The sequence below is a fragment of the Calidris pugnax genome, unplaced genomic scaffold, assembly GCF_001431845.1.
Source record: "Calidris pugnax isolate Ruff unplaced genomic scaffold, ASM143184v1 scaffold18, whole genome shotgun sequence".
Lineage (NCBI taxonomy): Eukaryota > Metazoa > Chordata > Aves > Charadriiformes > Scolopacidae > Calidris > Calidris pugnax.
In genome coordinates this window covers 17,385,097-17,408,854 of record NW_015090812.1, presented here as the reverse complement: position 1 = coordinate 17,408,854, position 23,758 = coordinate 17,385,097, and the positions used below count along the sequence as shown (strand labels likewise).

The following is a 23,758-nucleotide window of genomic DNA, read 5'->3' as shown; positions in this document are numbered from 1 at the left end:
TCAATTGATGTAGATCTTTTATATACAAAATATTATGAAACTTCACCAACTAGGTGTAATCTTCTTAGCCATAATTATTTCAACTGATTTCAAAATACAGTCTAGAATTTATTGCATATTTCACCCTTACAAATAGTTGCAAAAATCTTTCTATACATCCATTATAGATAAATAAATTAATCATGAAACAAAACAGCATCTATGTATTCTCTTCATATTCTAAAACACCTTCTTTAAAATGTTATTCAGATAGATTGCAATAGTCCTTTTTTACTAGATTTCATAAAACCCAACTAAGTCCTACTGAACATCTTGTGAAAAAGAAAACACAGGAAGTCAAAAATGTAGCTGATTTTTCTCCCTGGCTCTGAAATCAGGAAGGGAGCTAGCATTCTGAGGACTAGCAGTCACTTCATGTATTTACAAAGTGTATTAAAAACTATTCAGAGAACACTGGCATAAAATGCTACGTAAAATGTCCTTTAGTATCATAAAGACTTGTTATATGAAAACAGGCCACATAGCACAGATATAGCATAGATCAGGTCTTCTGAACCTTATTTACTAGTATGTAATTTACTAATGAAGAAGGCTAAAAACAAACAAAAAACCCCGACAGGATGTTACCTGCACAAATATTACAAATATTTCTTACTTCAGATTCATTTGGCAAATTAGGGGTTAGACTCAAATCGGGGATTTGAGATATTGCCTATTTCTTTATTCCAGGAACCATTCATATTCTTTGGTAATGTTATTTGTTACAAAGCACCTGCCTCCAGGCAGCACACTCTTCTTTTTCAAGTCAAAGGCAGCAGATCATGCAACTGTCTTCGGGCCAGCTGGCCGTGCTGGCTGAGCTCTCTAGTAGTTAGCTGGTATGTCCTCGTTCCAATGTACTTATGTCTTGCAGAATGCCACTGCTAAATTTGGAGCTGCTTTTCAGCCCAGACTTCTCAGTATCTCTGATCCATCAATCTAAATAGACTAGTACAGGAAAATCTAAGTTTACAGTGAACTGTAGGGGCTTTTGACTACCAGCTGTGCAATGAAGCCTTATTTTTTGAAGGTGCTTCTGAGCAGAGAATTCTTGAAAGTAAGGAAGTATAGCTCTGAAGTGCATACAATTTCCCTCAGTTGCGGAGATTCAACATGCACCAAAATCCTTTAAATTAATTCACTTATTTGGCAGGAGGTTCATGAGCTTTTTCTTCTTGAAGTTCTGTGCAATATTCAAATTAAACCTTTTTTCTTACAACAAAAAGGGAATAATTGGCATTCGAAGACTTGGATAATCCTTGAATTCTCGTAGGTAGGTGCAGTGTTTATCCTTTGCCCAGATTGTCATCTGAATGAAGCAAAGCAAGGTGAACAGCCCCACTGGAAGGAAGGGAGAAAAAGATACATGTCTTTATCAGGTTAAAAACACATTCTTGCTGCTGACATCACTTTAGGATGAAGTACCAAAACATTACTCACCTGGAACACATTGAGTCATGATAGTGAAACTGATCCAGGTCCCCACCTGTTTTGGCCAAGGAAATTTAAAATATTTCTGGTGACAGCATTTGCATTTATGTCTCTATTGATCAAAAACAACCTTGTCCTAGTATAGGTAAATAAAAAAGCCAAGGTCAGCCAGATCAATTTCTGGTGTTAATAACCTTTAACCAAAAGTGTGAACAGTGCCTTATTACGACAAATAAAATCTTCATGTTTGCTTCCACAGCTATTATCTTGACAAAATTTAACCATTACAACATAGTGTCCTTTAAATTGCTCTGCCTAGTTTTTGTCACAGCTCCATCAGTGCTAGGAATGGTAACTTTCTATAGTGTTATGTTAACATATGTTGATCTGCACTGAAGTTAAAACCTGATGCTCTCCTTCTGTGCGAGAGTGAATTTTACACAGAATTGCACTGGTTTTAACTGCTTCTGAGCTGAGTCAGGAGTTTGGCTCCTGATTAAGGAATATGAAGGGATAAACTGATTCAAGCTTCTAAAGCAGTCACCACCAGCACAAGCAACTGTGTAACTTCAGAAAACAGGCCCAGGTCATCTTCCCTATTTCCTGTTTTCTCTACCACAGTATCTTCTATTTGTCTGCCCACTACCTTCCTGCATACTCCCATATTCCTGGGCTCTCTTATAATTCCACCAGATGCCCCCATCCCCTCATTGAGACACACATTCAGTGGCAATCTCCCTGTCCCTGTCTGCAAAATTTGCACTGCTTTAAAATGTTGTATCTGTCTTGTCTAGAGGCCACCCTGAAGCACAGGCCCAGGGGCCAGGCTGTCTAACGTTAGCCCCATACGTTCTGCCTCAAGGGAGGAGAGGAAGAACAGAGAAGTTCCTGTCTGCAATCTGATTCCATGGGGTTAAGGGGAGGAGGGAAAATGTATTGAGCTGACCTCTTTCAGTGTTTTCTTCTATGTTTAACATTCCAAAAGAAATGAAAATACATTCAGCAAAACTAAAATCTGAATATCTTGTTTGAAAATACATACCTCATATGTATAGTTAGGGCAAGATACAAAGAAAAACAGCCATGTGAAAGGATTCTTTGTTGGATATGGGATCTTACGGGTTTTGGATCCTATAGATTAGAAAACAAATCACAAAATATTCACACTCCTAAATATATTGTTTCCTATAAAGACAACCTACTTCTGTGTCTCATGTCTGTCAGAGGGACAAGCACGATGTGGGAAAACAGGATGTCCTTTGGACCCAGAAGAAGGAATAGGATAACTGAGGAAATGTTCTGGACATTAGAAAATCATCTACATATGCTTTTGATCGCAGTCACTCCTGTGAGAAGAGGTACCTCAAGTTTTAGATTTAAAAGTTAAATGTTTTCTCATATTGTCACAGAATGGTATTTTTGCAGTCATAGTTGATAGCTGTAAGATGTTTGGCGTTTGGCTCCTGGCCTGCGCAGAGATCTTGTGGCCCCTGTAGAAGCCAGAGAAATTTCCCTTGGTTACCAAAGCAAAGCTTATACTCGCACTGTTTCCTTTTACACTACCAGTATAACTGATATAACTGCTCCCTCCAACACAACGTGGCCTAACCAATAAAAATGACTGTAAGATAAGAAGTGCTGTTTCACAGTCACAGTCTGGTGTTGGATTCCTTGCACTGTCTGATCTCCCCTAGAATCCAGTCTTTACAGTGCTGAGCAACCTGTGTTCCCACAGCAGAAGTACTGAATGGCTGTGCAAAAGTGAAAAACAATAATGCAATTTTTACCATTTCTCTGGAGGTCACTGAGTGCAACATGAATGGAAAAATTTCCAGCTTCACATAGCTGCAAGAAAAAGCATGACAGAGTTAAAAATATGCTCCCCTTCTACTTACTCCTCTTCCTTTTGTTATCTTCTGGCATACTTTAAAAAAAAAAAAAGAAAAAGAAAAGAATCAATGCTCACCATGACAAATATCATGTTAAAAAACATGATTTCTGTCTGACAGGAGGATGGAATGTCTTTGTACAAACATGAGTCCATATTATACTTTATTATATATTTATAATATTTGCCAACAAATGTGGACTTAGTGTCCAAAAGATCAAATTTACTACTTCATCCCCATGAGATCTAAAGGCAATAAACCAAGGGGGATGAAAGTAAACCCAGGAGACACCTGCTTTATCTTTTGGTTATTTTTATGTCTTTAAAAACACACAAAAGAATTGATTTGGATACTTTTGGTTTCTCCAAAGTTACTAAAATATCAAGGAAGATACAGGTTGGACTCTAAGTTTTCCTCTCTAGAGTATAATTGATATGAATCATTAAATATAATTGACCCAGCTTCCTCCACTGGTTTTAAATAAGGCTTCCCCAATCAATTATGCAGAAAGTGTATTGAAGTGACCCATTTATATGATTATGGACAGTCTCCAGTGTCTGCAAATCATAATTACTAAAGCAAAGGACTGGTGGTCAGAGCTCCTGAGTTTCATTCCCAGCTCTGTGCTTTCAGTTATGTAGTCTCTCTATAAAATGGGAATAGATTATAAACTCACAGAATTTTCATACTGGGAAGCTTCTTTGAGATCCTACAGTCAATACAATTCGTTTCTCAAAGCAACTGAACAGCTGATGTTCTAAATGAGTTGTGCAAATACATAGGAAAAATGCGTGCATCTTTGTTGACTACACTAACATTGCTTCTGCATGTATGAAATGTTCCTAGGAACTGTGAGAATGAACAGACAGTGACTTAAGAATTTTGCTTCATAAGGAAAGCTGCAAAAGTTTTCTGAAACCCAGCAAAATGAACCTCTATCCCAGGAAATTATCAGAAATATACTTTCTTAGTTGGCCAGTTCTCAGAGTTTTATGATCTGTTGTGATTCATAAAACTCAATAAACTGTTCACAAAAGAAACTCACTGGCTTTTAAACACTGGTAGTTCCAGAATGCTTTTAAAGATTATGATAGGTCCTCCCAGACGATAAATATCCCAGTGTCAGAATGGATACTGAATCAAAACCTTCTTTTGTGTACAAGATCCCATTAAGAACTGACAGTTTTATCTGTTCTGTGTGCAAGTGGTCAACTTTAGTAGTATGTCCCAAGTGTTCAAGTTCTAAGTATCTGCTTATCCTACTCACTGCTCCACTTAGCATAAGAAATAAAGCAACATGTTTTAGCATTTTATAAAAAGAGCAACAAACCTACCAGAAACATGATCACAGCAAAATTTATCTGTTTTTTCCCATAAGCTATTAAAAAAAAAAAGATTTACATGGGATTAGTATTAATATACAAATACATAAGTACTTAAATCATATTGAAGGTTGTTTTGCTACTTACAAGGAGGAGTGTAAAGAGGATGATTGATATAATAAGCAAGCCAAGCTGCAAATCCCCAGTAATACAAGCAGTTCTGAAAAACAGGGAATTTTTCTTTGTTTTAGTATGATCCTCTAGTATTCTTTCAGTATTCACTGAAAGAACCACTGATAACAGTGAGTTGGACTGATCCTTCAAGTTGCTGATAGTACAACAAATAGTAACAATACTAAGTGTGGTAAGGTGGGAGCAGACAACAGGAAATAACAGGAAGAAAGTGAAGCTCATAGAGTAAGATTTCGTCTCAAGTATCTTAGAGCTGTTAAGTTTATAGAGAGCTTTAGGAAGTATGATTATACTATTGAAAACAAATTTATCTTATCTGGCAAGTCATTTGGCCAAAGATGAAGTGCCGTTCAGACTGTATATTAAAAAGACACTTGTTTTGCTAACCCCTGAGACTTTGTAAAACCATGTTTAGACACAGTGCTCTCTTCCCTGCTTATTACTTTCTATTGCCCAATCTCTTGCCTTCCCTCTTCTCCTTCACCCTGTCAGATTTCTTTCTTTCCCATGCTTTAACTTTTCCTGCCTAAAGTCATCATGGCTGATGCTTTCCTCTGCCCTTTAGCTATGATACCTTTAGTTGTCCCTTTAGCTTCCATTCTCCAAACTCTGATAAGGTAGCTGTCACTAATGGCTGCATTGACCCATTCCTAACCAACCTCAGAGCTTGTTCACAGGCTTCATCCATGAAAAAACCTGCTTGCAATGACAGTCTCTACCCCTTGTTTGGTTTTCCAGGCCCTGGCTCTTGTGGTTTTTCTTCTGACACTCATTGCTGCTTTGGTGTCTTGTTGACAGTTTCTCTTCTCCCTCCTTATATATCTGGAATTAGGAGGGATGACCTTTCTTAGCCCATTGCTCTTCTTCCTCAGTGCTGTCACCTCTAGGTGCCACTCTCTTACAGACAGACTTTAACCCTTGTCAACAGCTCATAAATTTGCCTCTCATCAGTTGAGATTTCTTCCTCTATCAAACCTAGTGCCTCAGTTTTTAATGTTTTAGGAAATGTTTGGTTACCACGCGGACTTCAGCGAGACCAAAATTGAGCTCTTTATCTTCCTTTCACCACTTCTGTTCTTTTCATTCCTCTTATCCTCCCTCCTTTTTTCACTCTTGAGTAAAACACTGATCCTCTTACTCTTTCTGGTGATGATACTTTTTTCTTGGTATTCCAACAGGTCCACGTATCTTAGGCATTTCTAGGTCTTTCTGCTTTTTCCTTCACAGATTTTCTTTCCTGCTCATGCAGCCAAAATTGTTATTCAAGGCTGCATTCTTTCCTGTCCTGACTGGTTTTACTATTCTTTTCCCCTGGCTTTGAATTTTGCAGCCTTTTCCCCCTGTATATACCAGAACTGCATTTCTAGCAATAGTACCTCGAAAAGTGATTACCTCAGCGTCTGCAACCCACACGAGCTGACTGCAGTGTCTGATCCTGCGTTTGTCTGAAAATGCTGGTGAGCGATAAACCCCCCATCTGCTGCAAATAGTTGTATCAAACATTCTGTTGCATTTCCACTTTCTTTTCAGAGTTAATTGAACCATTGAAATGTCCAGAGTCCTCAGACAAAATGGACACCTTTTTGGGTATGCTGTAACACAAGCATATAGTATGTCCTTGCTCTGAGATTATATATTAATAGATAACCTATGAGAAAGAGCGAATCATTAACCAATAATTACAGATCAGGTTGGACAAAAGAGCAGAGAGATTATAACTTCTCTGTGACAATTTCCTTTTTCCCCAGGAAAAGCAGCAGAGCCAGAATGACTCCAGTGAGGGACAATCTATTTAGTGGCCTATCCAGAAACTGCTGCTTCCTCCCTAACGCTAGCTTCTTCCACCATCACCTACAATTTACTAACTGCTGTACAAACTTAGGTGGAAACAGTTCCTTGTAATCTTGGAACGGCATTTTATGAAAAACCTTTTCCTAATTTTGGGGCTTGGCACAGGATGGATCATATGGCAATGGATTTCAGTAAAGTAAAATTAAATAAATAAATGCTCATGGCTCAGCTCCCAATGATACATGCTGTAATTAAACTGAACAAGTACTATTCATCCAAAGAACATCATTTACTGCGAGAGTATTGCTCAGTTATAAGAAAAAGAGCTTTAAGATGAGTGGAGTCTGACACTTATAAGGTCCTTAGCAGTAACAATACAAATGTCCAATTGCCACTAGAGCCCTTATTGCTCATACAAAAGCCTCCGGTGAGGTTCAGACAGGAACAGCGGTGTACATGCAGACTTCATAAACTCACTTGAAAGAAAGAAATTGTTTCTGTGAATCTTTCCTATTCCAGGTGAATTGTAAAGCTTTACAACAATCTCTTATAAAGAAATTTTGTGGATTAAGTTCAGGTATTGCAGGGATCCCATAAATAAATTACTCTTAAATTTACAAAGTTATGGTTAGGATTTTTGTCTTCTCTACTCGAATTGGTGATCCCTATAATGATCAAAACTATTTCTTAGTGCCCTGTCTATGTTTATTCATGACCAGCATGTACCCTTCTGTTTGTCTCCATTATACTGTCTTCTGGTTTAAATGGTATTTTTTCAGGTCGAGTGTTTTCTTTTCTTCAGATGTTTTTATAGAAAGTGACAATTTCCCTTCTTACCCATGAAAATGTTCAGTAAGACCAGTCATAAAACTAATCTTTGAGGAGTTCCACTGGTACCTCACTATTATTAAAGGTCTGACAGATCCTTTTCTGGCACAACCACGGTCATCTTTCCTTTAGTTAGGTCCTTTATCATCACACAATTTTTGCATTAACCCTTATCTTATTCACTCTGAGTCCATTGCTTAATAAGTCCAGATAAATCGGGTATTCTACCTTTCCATTGCCTAGAAAAATCACATCTTAGAAAGAATGTTAGTATATAGCATGAACTGCTTTAGGTGAACCCCTGCTGCATTTTATGGCATCATTTATTCTTATTTCCTCTTGGTAAACAAAGGATGAAAATTACAGATCTCATCAGTTCCTGCCTCAGATCTCTGCTTATTGAGACTGACGTGTCTCTTGTTAAAGGTAACTTTCCATTGTGCTTAGGAAATAAGGTAGCTATATCTGCTATGTTTGTGATCAAGCACCTAAAGTAAAAAGCTTTGTCTACCATCTGTATGTGAGAGAAAAAAGGGAAGAGGATGTGATATTTTCCTCACTGGCACAATTTTGGAGTAACACCACCAAAGTCAATGAAATCATAAAAGCAAATCAAACCCAAGCACTGCTAAGCAAGTAGAAGAAGAACTGTGAGCAACTTTACAGATGAAAGCAAGTACCACCAGCAAGTATCACCAACCTGAGAAGGTGGAAAAGTAGAAGTGATCAGAATGGCTGATACAAATGTCAATTTTAGCAATAGTTTGTATGGTCTGAAAGGAACAAGTAATTGTCAGAGATGGCAGAGAGGAAATGAAGATTTATCACACTGTATAGATTCTTTTTCAAGGTAAAGTTGCTCATTTATTTGCTGTTTAGCATGCGTTAGCTACGACTGTGACAAGAACAAGTCTTTAAGAGATCTGCTACCCTTTTAACAACCCCTGCACTCTTCCGCTGCAGAAATCACTGTAAATTGTTAGGGAGGATTCTTTCCCAGAACTCAGCTCAACTGCAGGCCCTCCTTCCATTTAGAAAGCACGAAGCTCTCGCCAGAACTACTGGGGCCACTGTGCAGCTGTCAGGAGTTAGCCACATGGGAGAGCTTCAGCTGCTGGGAGTATGGGTGCCCCAACGCAAATTCAAAGGGACTGTCTAAATACCAAAAGTTCCATACCCAGATGCTGATACTATACTACACATTTTCCCAGTTGTAGATTATAACCTCCCGTCTTCCTGAGTATAAAGCATATTTTTGAATCTCAGTGTGTACTCTGTTGCAAACATTTGTAAAATAACTATCGCCCACACGTAACCAGGCAGGCCATTAGGAAACAGGGGGTCTGCATCTCCTGTGCCACAGCAGCACTGGTAATGTTAGAGAGTGCTCCTGTGGGAGAAGAAAAATGCAGAACAACCAAGATGCTTTGTGCTAGAGCAAAAAAGGTAAATTAACCAAAGAAGACGTAAAATGACTGTTACAAAAAATATTTTTTTTTTTTAAAAAAAGCAACCCTCCCAACATTGTGCCTGCCTGTGCTACCTTAAAAGTTAACATCGTTACTAAAACCTTCACACCCAAGGCACTACCTGAGTGAAAAGGGAGGGTATGCCGGAGGTTTAAAATGCTAAAAGAGCAATGAGACTACTGTAACATGAATAACTGTATGGCAACATGTGGGTTATACAATAGCAACATTAAGAAATCTTTTGAAAGAACTACAGCTTTATGGGTGAGATTTGCTGTGCGTTACTACAGAAGCCACATCAAAAAAATCTGTGCTGCAGAGCGTAGGCTGGCTGGGTTGGATTTGTAAGGGGGGCTATGGATAGATTCTGACACAATTTACCTTCACAATATTCCTCAGTGGCATAGTCCCATGGGAGAACCGATGAACAAATACTGTTTCAATCAACCTTTTGATGTAGTGGAAAGAATGGCAGATACATGCCAAGCTAGAAACAGCAAGACAAAAGCATTTAAGAGTGCTTCAAAAAAACAAGTGTGGCAAGACATTTGGAATAAGACTACAATGCTAACAAGAAATACTGCTCAAGCCTGCAAACGGACTTACTTAACTACTGGATGCGGGCTTGATGTAAACCTCTCATCCAGTCCATAGACAAAAGGCATGCGGAAATAAAACAGAAAATAGATGAACAATGGACCTGTATATTCTATCAAAAATACCTGCAAAAAGAGAGAAAAAAATTAGACAGCTGAATTAGATGATGGGTTTGCTTTGGTTTCTTTTGTGATAACTAATGCAGTGGGGTAAACACCTCCACTGACCCAGGACGGCATTTAGAGAGTCAGGGAGGGAATACCAGGTTTGGGCTTGGGCTGTGAACCTGGTAGACATGCACATAAATGTTTTGCAATGCATTTGCTTCAGTTGCATACAAACAGCCATTGCCAGTGCAGCTGACACGGGATGGGTATGAAAAGATAAGAATGGCAGCCCAGAGATCATGATAAATATACATGCGTGTTACATTTAGGCAGCTCTCACCCTCCTCTTGCCCTCAAAAACTGTTGCTTTATTTTTGGTTAAAAAAGAAATTTGATGAACAATTTATCTTGAAAAAGAGGGGCTTTGTTTCTAGCGAATGAATTTGGCTTAAACTGGAAAAACAGCTTGGAAGTGTTCACAGATGACCCCATCTGTATGAACAGTTAGCACAACAGATGTCCCAGGAAACCATTCTTTGTTCAAACAATATTTAATTTGAACACAAATGAGAAAAAAAAAAAAGAGGAAACCAAAGAAGCTATTATCTATCTTGATTTCCTTTTGGACAGGTGTGCATTGCTTAGGACATTGCTTTAAATTTAAGTTAACTTTAGATCAAACATTAACAGTTGAATTTTCCATGCTTCTGTAAGTGAGGAAGGTAGGCCTATACCTCAATTATAAATAAAGAAGGGAAATTGATGGTGCTTCTATTAAAAACAAAACAAAACAAAACAAAACAAACAAAATGAAAACAACAAACCCCAGGCCAACAATCAACCACTGTTTTCTGACGTGTTTAGAGTTATTTTGATACTCAGAAAAGTTGTGATATCACCTTCTGTAAGAACCAGCGTTTTCTCTGGTGAGATCAGATTTGATTGTAGGTAAGAATTTTGTCTTTTTATTTGATAAAACTGAAGTATTTCTTGTCTTATATTTGAATGAAGTAGCTTGAGGGGCAGGGAGAGCTTTATGTGAAGGAAAGATTATAGAACGGCAGAAGTCTGGTGTTACTCTGTACTGTGATATTTCAGTATATGTTAATGCATGTGTGTCTGGGAGTCTATGTTGCCATTAGAAGTTTTTGCCCATCACTATTTTTTGGATTGTGTAATAGTTGCTTGATTTATCAGCATTGCATCCAAAGTAATGATGTGAAGATTCAGTCTTGCAGAACATTTGACTTTTTTTATTTTACCTCCTATGGATGTTGCCTTTGCTATTTGTCATTAACACAAGATTTTATTTGTGTCTCATAGCTAAGAAATGTGCCTCTAAATTACAGGGTACTTTTCCCTTTGTGCTGTGCTCTTTCATTAGAACTAGTGTAATATGTGCATCATGGACCTTCCGAAGAACTGGAAGGGTCATTGATCACCTCATTGCACAAACAGCAGTGCTATGTTGCCTGCCGAGTGAGTTGTGACAGAATTTGCATTTGAGCCAAGACAGTAAATATGTGAGATCTTTGTGGACGGTTACTAATATTGCAGAGATTATCAGCTGTCATTAGTCTGCCATAGCATCCTGGGACATAGCCACGTGCAGACAGCTGGCCAATCTTACTTTCGTGCCTTTTCCTGCTGAAGTTGCTTCAATTAATGATATGTGAAGTTGCTCACATGCCTCTTTGTAGGACAGACTCATAGACTCATAGGACTGTAATCCTGATCTTTGTCCGGAGACTTACACAGGCCCTGTGAAGCAGATCCCCAAAGGCATTCAGACACCTAGTTCCTAGGGGTTTTGTGGTAGACATCTAAATCCATTTGAGAACCTGTACCTTAGCTCAGTAGAGCCAACCTACCCTGCAGCAAGTTTTCCACTGCTGCTCTCCCAGGGAACTAGGCATTCAGAATATCCTGTTACTGCTTTCCCTGATTAAATGAACTGAAGCAATGAGGATTCGTTGCCTGCATCCACTATCAGAGCAGGCATCATGCAGAAATACTGGAGAGAGACAAAAAGTGACGTAAGGATTAATTATAGAAAAATAGCCATTAGAATGGCTCAGACTTGAAGCATAGCTCACCGTAGTCCATCCTATCTGTGGCCCTAAATCTTTAAAGTATAAGGTAGCAGTTGTGCCAACAGGGAGGTGCTGCAGGATTTCCTCATCCCTCAGGGACTTTCCTTCTGAGAAGGAAAGAAGTAATTACATCTCAGTGAAATTCAAGCCAACTTTGGTAGCTTACCAGCTTTACATTGTGCTTTAACCAATCTGTGACACTCTTTGATGTGAAATGGGTTTATTGGAATTTCAGTAAACAAACTTAATTTTGATTTATCCCTCAAATCATATATAAGTCTGGATCCTCTATTCACACCAAGACAGTTAGGAGAATTCTCAATCCTGTGTGCTTGCCTAGTCTAGTAGACTTGCTTCATCACTGCTACAGCAGAATTTGCTGATAGGTCACTGCCCTTTAACATAGTTCACTGACCTCCTAGTCAGCTGCACCTCCCTCTCTCTCCTCCCTCTCCCTCTCTTCTCATTGTCAGACAAACAGAAGCTAGGATAAGCTGAGATTGGGAGGCTCTCCTACAGAGGTTTTCATTGCCTCCTTTTTTCCCAACCAACCAGCTAGGCAGTGATTCCACAGGACTTGAGCTAGTACTCAAGTTTGTAATGCCTAGGTTTGGGGGAATCTGCAGAAGGCCAGAATTTTCTCATGGTGAGTCTCACAACATAAGTCCATGGAGGAATCTGACAAGGTAGATAATTAAAGAAGGAAATAAGACACTCATAGACGTGTTTTCTGTGGACAGATTCTACACAATGAACTACTCTTCACCAGCATACTTTTAAAAGACTGTTTAAATAAAACTCTTCTTAATGGAAGCAAGAGAAGAAAATGCTACATTTTATACTGAATGCTAAGATGAATTAACATAGTTTGGCAATTAGATTTTCCTTTGTGCACCCAGGCCACATACTAAAAGGCTTCTAGCAGCAATACCTACAAGTGCATTAATGAAGTCAGCCAGCTGGCATTGGCTTTGTCAGCATATCCTACATCCATGGCAATGTGTTTTGCACTAGCTGACCTCAGAAGAACTGTAATTCCTGCCTGAGAGCAGAGGATTGTGTGAATTGATGGCTCTAACTCATAGCCCTTTTTAATACTCCCAGCTGAGCATCACTGTGGAGATCATTTCACTGCACCCAAGGGAAATTAGTACCTAGATTCTGTGCTGCCTGTCTTGAAAGCAAAAGTGCTCTGTAGTTAGAAAGTACCTTGGAACAATGTGCAGACTCCCAAGTTAATTACCAAGCACCAGGCACATGGGTGGAACTCTGTTCAATACTTTCAAAGAATTAAATTGGTTCTGGAATCTCTTCAGCCTTTGTAGTACTAATTAACATAGCTGGAAACTCATTCTTAAGAGCTAATGCCCATGCAACGTACAACTTTTATGCCAGGTCCCTGCTCACAGCTCTGTTACTCTAGTCCTCACCAGTACTTACTTGGATCAAGTTTTATGGACTGCCTTGCTGGATACCACCGAGGATCTGTAAGACCATACAGAATTGTGTGATACACAATGGTTGGTTTAGATCATCCACTATTGTAACGAATGCAACACAACAAGGTAAGATTTAGTTAAAGATTTTTAGGACTATTTGTTCAACATGAATATCTGTGAGAAATTATGCAGCAGAAAAAACCACGAAGGTGTATCGGGGTAGTATAAAAAATGATACTGAAATCTCACTGTGATTGCATTCATGTGCAGGTTACTTAGCATTATGTAGGTACATGATGTGATGTTTTAAATTATGTCATTTTCTTCTAGTTATATAGCGGATATTCTGGTATGATGTGAACTGCTGCAAAAGTTATACTCACATAATCTATGGAACATCAGTCTGATCTCCCTAATTGTGGCATTTGGTTCCACCTAGGCAACAAAAAATATCGCATATGTAAGATGCATATTTTGAAAGACAACTAGTAGGTGTGAGAATATTCAAGTAGAAATGTGACAATGTAATGGTATAACTTTCTTACAGGTGGCTAGGATTGCTATGGATGATTCAAAGTACTTCTTACAGGAAAACAGGAGGACAATTTGTGACATCCGTTTCAGAGGCAGCTTCTACAGCAGTGGTCAGGAGTTACTACAACAGCATTGATAGTTTGGTGGCTTATGAGTGAGTAAGACACAACTGGCACCATCTTACTGAAGCTGCTGAAGTTGTGCCCTTTGACCAAAAGCTCCTTCTGGAAAAGGGTTGAAGTGCTTTGAAGTCAGTGTGTGTAGAAGTGTGCATAATGGTTGCCTCTTCAGTGGCCAAAGAAAGGTTATCAGGAGATGAAATAACCTTCATAAACACTAACTTTACTTAAGAAAAGTTAGCAATTTTTAAAGAGTCACCTAGCATTTTAAATAGATTTTTGTTTTACCTTATCTAGGAAGCATAGCTGTTTCTTTGTCTTCCAGTCAAGGATTTCCACCTGATAGGACACAAAATGATAATTACTAATTATTGGCTAAATAATATCTAAACTCTTAGTTGATTCCCAAATTCCCAATCATAGTTTTGAATTAAATACCATTTTCCTCTGATCTGTGGACTGTGCTAAAAACACTTCTGATGTGCTCAAGAGATGGCTTTAATCATAGCCAGGTTCCCAAAGCACTCAACTTAAAAAAAAAAATATCATATTCTTGCCAAATAAATTGTCTTCCTGGATATATTCAGAAGCAGAAGTACATAAGTTACTGATCAAAACACATTGATCTGGGGTATTTTCTTATGCTAGAGCAAGAGGAACAAATAAGAGATAGTTTCACAGGAATCACTAAGGAACGGAATTTTTTATGATTTGTAAAACTAGAAAGACAGTTTGAGGAAAAAAAATGAAATGTGTACATATATGCATGTAAGCAAATATTCTGAGTACGTGCAACTTGAAGATTAATGTCCATTGTTCCCAGAATATTTTTCTTATTGTATATTTTAATGGTAAAGAGAATGGAATATTTTAGTTGTAAAGAGAGTGGAAAACATCAGTGGACATAATGAACAAATGCAGCTAAAGATGTGGACTTCCCAAATCCTTAAGAGGTTGTAGGAATATTCAGTGTTACTCTTGCCTCTCAGATCACCTGTAACAGTAACTACACATTAGCATTTTATATTTCAAGCAGTGGTTTAGCTACAGCTCTGAAAAGGAAAGAGCAGTTTATTTCCATGATCATATGGCACTTTAGCAAAAGGTTACGATTTCAATCAACAGCCAGGCAGAAAGTCCCCAGACACTTCAAAGCCCAGTTGCAGCCGGCTCGCAAGACCTGAAATACAGTGATGATGTTCTAATTTCATTTGTTGTCAACAAACACTGTCATGGAACTTTGTGGTGTAGCTAACAGGGAAAGTCCAAAGCTTATCCATCACACTAAATGACCGGGACTATCATTACTTAGTACCAAAAGTGTTTGTTGATTTATTTATTTTTTTAAAATAAACATCTAGCATTACTTATGTTCGGTATTAACTGGCCAAGAGGATAGATTAACATCAGACTTTAAATATAATTCCTTGCTAAAAATAGGAGTCACAGTCCAGTATATTTCTAATAGGGTTGCTTTGAAGAGATCACTTGGTTAGAGTATCTTATTTCCTTGTTTTACTTGTCCCAAATTGTTCTTTCTCTGTGGATGCAGCAATGGAGCACTTCAGCTCTAGCCAGAAGTATCAAATCTGATCTCCACAAGGGATACTAAAGCAGTGACATTTTCTACCTGTGCATTGTAAGCTCTAAATGGACATCAAGTGACAAAAGCACTTTTCCTCTTTTGTGTTGGGATATTATATATTTTCCCTTCTATTTTTTTATATTTGAAATAACACAAATTTCAAGTTTTAAAGTCTCTGTTTGTGGGACATCTCCATGGGAAAGCAAATGAAATTCCTGAAATACAGCATTCTGACTCTTGCAGTCCACAGGACTTGCTACAATGATTATTGAAAACTTTGGTGTATCTCAAAGCTCTTGTGTCAAAGAATACCATTGGGCTGCCCTAGAGACTGCAACATTTGGTTCTGTTCCAGTGTTTCTCTTTGAAGTGCCAAACTGACATGCCTGCCTGTACTGGGCCATTCCTTCAAATACCTATAAAAAGCCTATAGAGATGATGGATTCAGACTCTTCTTGAATGTGCATAGTGATAATGGTGAGAGGCAATGGAAACCAGTTGCAATGTGAGAAAATCCAATCAGATACAAGAATTTTTTTTTCACCGTGAACTTGGCCAAACATTGGAAGAGGTTGCCTAGAGAGGTTGTGGATCTCCATCCTTGGAGGCATTTAAAAATGGACTGGACAAGACCCAAAGCCATTTGATCTAGTTGTAGCTTCTTAGAGCAGGAGTTGGACTACATGGCTTCCAGAAGTCCCTTGCAACCTAAATTATTCAAAGTTTCTACTTTTTTTCTGGATACCCTTTCCTGAATTTCAAACATTTCAGTTAGTTTCAAGATCTTGGCAAATATCAAACATTATTTCCCTGTTCAGACAGACGGACGTATGAACACAGCTTTAGATTCCACTCCAGTCCATAGAAAGTTGTGCAAAAACAGAATGAAAACAAGGTGACTGTTTCCTCTAATTGTCATGCCTCTTAGCTGTATCAGAACATCCCCCAGTGTTCAGATGTTCCCTGTATAAGGGACAGAAAAACCTGATCCAAAGCAAGAAATGTTATCTTTTTGGAACATAATGGCCAATGACATAAGCCCACGTAGCACTGAACACAGTGTGCCCTGTCTTCAGGCGCAGCACCAAGTCAGTTAATGTATTGGTTGGCAACAGTTGATAGATACCCAGCAATCTGTTCTTGGAACACTTACTGATGGGTATCATCCCTTTCAAACATAAATTGTTTGGCTCAGAGAACTTGAATTTCTATGTGTTTTCAAAGCATTTAGCACAATAGGACACTGCCTGTTGGCTTGCACTAATGCAGTATGACTTACAGTCTTCGTATTTGGTGAATTTTTAAAGACATTTTAAACTACAGCTTCTCTAAAACTTTGAGTAGAACTTAATCAATAGGCAGATTTGTGCACGATAGCTATGATAAAACATTTTTATAAGTGACTACAAATATATATCTTCAATGTTTAGATGACAAATTTGTTTTACTGCATAAGGATTTAAGTTTAATAGTGTCTTTAAAAACAGAAAAAATCTTGATTATTTTTGTTCAGAACAGGTCCAGGGCAGAGACAAATCAATACATGATATAAGCAGAGAAAAGTACATTCAACTGTTAAACTTTTATTCAGAAAATAAAAGGCAAAAATAAAAGGGGGAAAAGGTTATTCATAGGGGAAAAACAGTTGAGCAAACAGCATTTAAAAAAGATATTTAAGATGCAGTGTCCCTGCAATAGGATTACAAAAATATAGTCGATCAAATTCCCATGGCTTAAAGCCATTCCAAATGCTTAAGGATCAACAGATCTTCAAAAATTATGTGATAACTATTACGGAAATATTGACAAATTTATCATGTCAGTGCATCCTGGAAGTTTTATTTGCAGCCATTTCTATTCAGCAGATTCAGTAAACTGGAGCTGAGGGAGATTTTGTGAGCACTGACATCAGCATATATTGTATTGATTTCTTTTGAAATTACTCAGTAAAAAAAAATGCTTACTTTACAGTCTAGGAACCAACCAGCCCAAGGTAGAGTAATGCAGAGTGAATTCTCCCTGAACTATTTGATTGCTTACATGAGAGCCAGGTTCCTTAAATTTACACTAAAAAAAACCCCAGTGGTTGCCACAGTCCAAGTTAAATCTTTCTAAACATTTTATTTTTCCTGTGCAATTAGTAATTTTCCCTACCTCCTTAGACTTTTCTGGTATACTGTGTTGTTCCTGAAGGAAGGAAGCTTGCCTTAGCGTGACCTCACACTAGGGTATATCAAGAGAAACTTTCTTGAAGTCAGTGGAGTTAAGGCAAAGGGAAATTGCTGTAAGTGAACTTACACTGAAAACTATGTTTGTGTTGCTGCTGCTGCTGCAAATGACTTTCAGTCTGAAACTTCCCTTGCACAGGAATGTGCAAACTGTTGCAGAGGATGAGTCTAAGGATCCTTATCTATAACAGTATCTTTCTTTCTGATGCAGCCAGCAGCAGGTGGCTCAGAAAAAGTAATAAAACTGGGCAAGAATATAGTGACTGGGGGTAAGAGAGGAGGCAGACACAGAGACTGCTGTTATCCTGCACCAGAAGTGCTGCTTTTGTATTTAATAGATTTTCCTGGATTTTTCCTCAATTAGTTTATCCACCTGCCTTTTAAACCTGAGTAAACATTTTGTATGCACTGTCCCCTGAGACGGGGAGTTCCATAGCTCGGCCACGTGCTGTGTGAACGTTTCCTAAAGCAGTACCAAAGAAAATGTTTAACCACAAAACAAAATTTCATCATCTTACCTGTGGAGTGAGTGCTGTACCTTATTCTGTACTTAGCCCAACTTAGTAAAGCCTTACCTCTCCGAAGCAATTGGCTCGTATTTCATGAGTCTAGAATCTTATTATATTATTTCACTGTGTAAAAAGAGAGGAGATGCAGTGACACCCAGACTCAAAAATGTTTTATACAAGTAAATTTAACTGTTGTAGAATTTAGATGTCTAAGATTTACAGGTTCACAGGATACCTGTTAGGTACTTACTCCTCAGCTTCCTAAGTTCTGCTCCTATGCAAGCCAATGAGCACCACTGTCTGAACTGTGCTGGAACTCGTACTGCTTTTTTACTTCTTCTACCTGTTTCAGATTTGTTAGTTAGGCATGCTTGCATCTAAATCCTTGAGGACCTTGATCCGGTAAGCATCTTTATCCTAAAGTCAGCACAATGCACAGCATTTTGATTATGGAATCATGGGATAGTTTTGGTTGGAGGGGACCTTTAAAGGTCATCTAGTCCAACCCCCCTGCAATGAGCAGGCATGTCTTCAACTAGATCAGGTTGGTCAGAGCCCCATCTAACCTGACCTTGAATGTTTCCAGGGATGGGGCATCTACCACCTCTCTGGGCATTATTTCTGAATGAAACTGAACTGTCAGCAAAGGAGATGATCCAGTTCTTCATGCTTTATATGTAATGGTTAGACACATTGCCAGGAAGTCAGAAAATTACTTTAGGTTGCTTTCTGCCATACTCCACTCCTCGCCTGAAAGGCTTGGGACCACCAAGCAAGGAATAAAGGATTCAAGAAAGACCAAAAAGTACCAGCGGGAGACGACAGAAGTGTATTCCAGTGAAAAGGGCAGTCTCCTACCAAAGAGAAATCCTGAATTCCTGTCTCTCTGGGCTGCTTCAAGCACGGCTCCCTTCCACTGTCATTCTGTTCAGCATTTCCCTACAGTGGATGCCTTTTGAGATACCAAACAGCGAAGGGGTAGAGTTGAGGTAAAGTTGGATACCTAACCAAATTGTCACATCCAGTTTTGGAGACAGGTGTGTAACCTGGAGGCATGGCAAACCCCAAGTCACTTTGTGGACCTGGACCTGAGCACACCAACAGGTATAGAGCTACAAACGGTCATCCTTCAGAAAGACAAATCCGTTTATATAATTGACAGAGGATAAAAGGAGAATGGTCAGGAAAGAAAAGGAAGGTGTATTCCCTTGTGGTGGGAGAGCGGTTTATTTTTCACGAAATGGAAAAGCTGTTAGAGATCTATGCTTTCACAGTAAATTCTGGGTCTTGAAAGCTTATGAAAGCTTTCCAGCTTTTACTAGCATGACATCTTGCAGGAGGATACACAAGATGGGAAAGGAACCTGCACCAGTTAATACTGACTCAGTGGGTATTCATTACCCTGGCTAACACAGAGCTGCACGTTGCCAATTTCCCAGACATACTGAGGAGTCACATCATTCACTGAGTATCGCTGTCACTATGAAGCAGACTGGAGTGCCTCCATCTGAGGACCAAAGCCAGCTTTGACTCAACGCTAAGTAGACATCCAGGTTTTTCAACACCACTGTGTGGCCTTTTCCATGTGCAACAGAGAATATTCATTGCCTTGAGGCTTTAGGTTGTGGCAACTGTTTTCTACAATGACAATACTCAGGTAGAAGACAATTATAAACTCTTTGTGAAATCACAACCATTTATTTGCATCAGCACTGTGATTTGCAATGTTCAACTGCAGTATCTATAGTTCCATTACTACTCTTCTTGGATCATTTGGTGTATGGATGTCAAAATGTACATCCAGTGTATGCACTGAATGAGACTGAAGAGAGAGAGATTCTTTCCTTTTTCTTTTTTCCTTTATCAAGGATAAAGGTCATCAAGGTATCAAGGATAGGCCTGCTGTCCCTCAACAGGGCAGGAAGCCCTAGGAAGTCTGGAGCCCTTATACGGACAGGTGCACTTACAAGACTTGTATTATTTTTTTAAATACACTTTAAAGAAGTCTATTATTTTTTCTAAAGTGTTCTTAACTCTTTCTGTGATAATAGTCTTACATGTTACTTGTGAAAACAGAGCAGATGCCTTCAAATAGCAGGGTAATTTTCGGCAGTGTCCCTTTAAATGACTGTTCAAATATCTTATACGTGGCCTTGTCTTGCTCAGGCAGCTCTTGGAAGATACAGAATCTTAAAATCCTCTGCAGTCCTGCTTTTGGCACTTGCTCTTGGCACTCTTTCTTGATGAGGCTTTAGACAGCATAGCTCTGAGTGGGAGAAACCTTTGTAATAGGAGCTGTGACATCTCAGCAATGCTAGCTGGGCAGCGGTCACCCCCCCGCGCGTTCAGGGGGTTTTCATCACAGTCAGAAGGGGAGAAGCTTTAAATGCCAGCAAGGGGGCCAGTACATTATTGCTTCTAGACTGTACTGCATATGTCAGTTCAATCTATCTGCAGGGAGTGAAGACTCCAAAATGTTTTTGGCTATCATTGCTCACAGAAGGCACTTCCCATCCAAACCAGTTAAAGAAGCAAAAGCAGAACTGCAGCTCTTATGACAGTAATTTTCTACAGTGTGAGTTTATTAGTTGAAGTATCTTTCCTCTAGGAGGCCAGAACACTATACTATTCGCTTTATATGAAATGTTTTTGAAGACCTAAACCTGTCAAGTAGAAAGAAAGTGTAGAATTAATTAGTCTAACTTCAGAGCTCTACACGACAGACATTTACGTCTTGAGCACATCACATAGACATATGAAAAGGAAAAAAGCAGGCACTTTTAGGATAAACTGTACCATAAGCGCTGAAACATATATAAAATAGGTCAGAAGAGTTGTTCTCTAATCAATTAGGAGAAATGAGCACTCCTAGAGAATATTTATTATCTAGATACAAGTCTCTATCATAAATCTCTAGGAGGTGAATCTCCTGAAATTCTCAGGCGCAGTACTTTCAGGTATCCACATATTTCCTTAAACTGTAATAGCTCTTGCTAAGCTTCTCCTGAGTTATTAGTGACAAAAAAGCTGAGGTGAAATTAGAAACATACCAATACCTGAAGTAAACAAGACCTATTTCAGCTTTATTACAGAATAAGAAATGTAGAGGCAGACATGGAGACATAGATCCAGGAGAACAGGAACCTGACTTTGCGTATCAGTTCTAAGGCAGACATCTCATAAGTAGAGGGAAATCACTCAGCCACCCCGGATTTTTTGCTATCCTTCCATTAGGTCTAGCATACTTTGGCTAAATTTAGCTGGTTGCTCATAATTCTTGGTACTAAGTTTAAAAAACGCCAGTTCAAAATAAGGAGTTAAAGGTACTTCCAAAGCTGAATCTGCCTTTTACTGGCTTCTTAATAGTCACTTTCATACAATGTTGCCTGTTTTTTAAGGGTTTCTGTCTTTAGCTGCCTGAGAAAGACTCTCATAAAGAAAAGCAAAGGAATTGACAGCCAGTGTCTCAGCACTCACAGTCAGTCTGATGTTTTTGCCCAACTTTTTACAGGTTTGTTCACCAAAGGGTAACTTTATTCACGCATAAGGGAGAGCACCTTCCTACATACTCAGGAACCTATGAAATTGTTCATGTACTAAGCATGATCAAATGCACAAGCTCATCAAAACAGGAAGAAATATTCCACACCAATAAACATCTGCTAAACTTGTAACAGCCATATTCTAAAAACTTCAGACAGCGACAGTTTGGTGACTGTAAAGTGCTTCATGATTCTTATAAGGAAGAACCACAGAAGAGCAAAAAAGAGTGAAGGTTTTGGAGATGCACAGGGGAAAGAACAGAACTATACAGTACCTCAAATAGGGAACACTAACGTTTGTAACACCGACAGAGATTTCCCCCTGCCCCCAGGAAGCATTGGGAGAGGTCGGACACTTACCTTCTCCCTTGTGATAGCTTTTAATAGTTTTGAATGTGTGATGGGGAAATGCAATTCAGAATTCAAATTCAATGAATTCATAATGGAAAGCAAACCAGTGGGGAGAAGAGTGCAGAAAGTGTATGCAACAGCCCTGCTCAGTGCTACCTAGAGTGTCCACATCCTACACCCTGAGTCAGCTCAGGCACACACTGGATGAGCTGGGCAAATCTGTTTCCACCCATTATCTGCTGTACGAAGAAAACGACTAAGACATACATGGCTGACATGTAAATTCATGAGGCATTCTGAGTTTGGATTAGTGTTGCTTAGACACAGGATCTTGATTTAGGACTCAAAAGACCTGTGTCTGCTGCTATCGTTCTGCCTAGCAAGATGGAGCAGGTCATTCCATTTCACATGTTTCCCCATCTGCAGTATCAGGTAGCACTACTGATGTCCACGCTTTTGAGGTCTTCTAGTTACAAGTGCTATTCAGAAGTTCAGTTTGTCTAAGGCAGAAGAGCAAACCTGCAGATCAGACAATGACCTAAGATGTTCAGGAGGGTAATACACATGTGCCTGCTCCTGCATTTGCATCTCACAAAGAGTTTGGGACACTGGTAGAAATGCAGGAGGCAGTGAAAAGCTTGGCTGCTTTCCTAAAAAGAAAATCTATCCTAAAAAGAAAAACAAAGAGGGAAGTGGACACTGCAGAGGAAGAGACACAGTGGAGGTGCCTACCTCACACCCACAAGAGCTACAGGCAGCTTATTTTGGTGAACTGTTTGTGATGTCCAGAGCACTTTTACAGCTTTGAAAAACAAAATCTGAACTTTTTAGTCATGGTAAGTAACTGAAGGAGTAGCTGCTCTTCAGATTGTTTTGGATTCTGTTAAATGTTATAACAACAATTGGTTTTTATTTCATGGGGGGTGGAGGGGAGAGGAATTGTGTTCATTTTTAGGCAAGTTGCACTGAAGAAACTGAAGTGTAAGCCTGTAGGTGCCTGTACAGGATTGTTGACATTAGCTTTACCGACCCGTTTGTGTAACAAAAGCCACTCTTAAGAATTTTTGTAGTAGCCAAACAAATTCTAGCAAGGAGCCGGTGTGGCTGTGTACAGAACTTGCTGAGATACACCCCCGGGTGCGCGTTACTTTCTGTACACACGAGGACCCGACTGTACTGAATTCCGACCACTTATTTTCCGTTTCCCACGCAAGACTGGAACCCCCCGTTCCAGCCGGGGCCCGGGGGAGCCTGCCCGGGCCGGGGGCCGCGGGGCACCGCTCGCCCTCGCTCCTCCCCGGCGGAGGCTCCGCGCCAGGGCACCGGCTCCGTGCGGCCGAGCCCAGCCTCCCCGGGGTCGCTGCCGCCCGGGGGCCGCCCGGCTCAGCGGGGCGCACAGCGGCTGGCCACAGGGTCTTCCAAGAAGTTAGGGACAGAAGGTGCCGAGAACGTTCCTCGCTCCTTCCTGAAGGGCTGGGATGCGCTGCCAGACGCACCCCGGCAGGCTGACCGGGGCTCTGCCTTCGGGAGGATCCGCGGAAAGCCCAGAGCCATCGATCCGCCGCCCTCCGCGACCGCCGGCAGCCCGCCCGGAGCCCGGGACCCCCACCCCTCTCTCCGGGGCCGCGCCCGAGGACCACCGCGGGGAAGAGGGGCGGCGAGGGGACCGTGCCCGGGGAAGGGAAAGACGGGG

At 39.8% G+C, this 23,758-nt stretch overlaps 1 protein-coding gene across 1 annotated transcript in view; it reads right to left on the bottom strand.

Annotated features, from left to right (window-relative positions):
• Positions 1-87: 87 nt before the first annotated feature.
• Positions 88-23,758, bottom strand: part of LOC106886229 (very-long-chain enoyl-CoA reductase-like) — a 26,048-nt gene continuing 2,377 nt past the window's right edge. Inside the window, exons 4-15 of the mRNA XM_014938961.1 lie at positions 14,139-14,189; positions 13,581-13,632; positions 13,199-13,243; positions 11,762-11,865; positions 9,568-9,683; positions 9,343-9,448; positions 4,829-4,901; positions 4,694-4,737; positions 3,258-3,315; positions 2,513-2,601; positions 1,480-1,525; positions 88-1,380 (exon numbers count right to left, since the gene is read on the bottom strand). Of these exons, the coding sequence (XP_014794447.1) occupies positions 1,253-1,380; positions 1,480-1,525; positions 2,513-2,601; positions 3,258-3,315; positions 4,694-4,737; positions 4,829-4,901; positions 9,343-9,448; positions 9,568-9,683; positions 11,762-11,865; positions 13,199-13,243; positions 13,581-13,632; positions 14,139-14,189 (912 nt within the window). The 3' untranslated portion in view covers positions 88-1,252. The remainder of the gene's footprint in view (positions 1,381-1,479; positions 1,526-2,512; positions 2,602-3,257; positions 3,316-4,693; positions 4,738-4,828; positions 4,902-9,342; positions 9,449-9,567; positions 9,684-11,761; positions 11,866-13,198; positions 13,244-13,580; positions 13,633-14,138; positions 14,190-23,758) is intronic.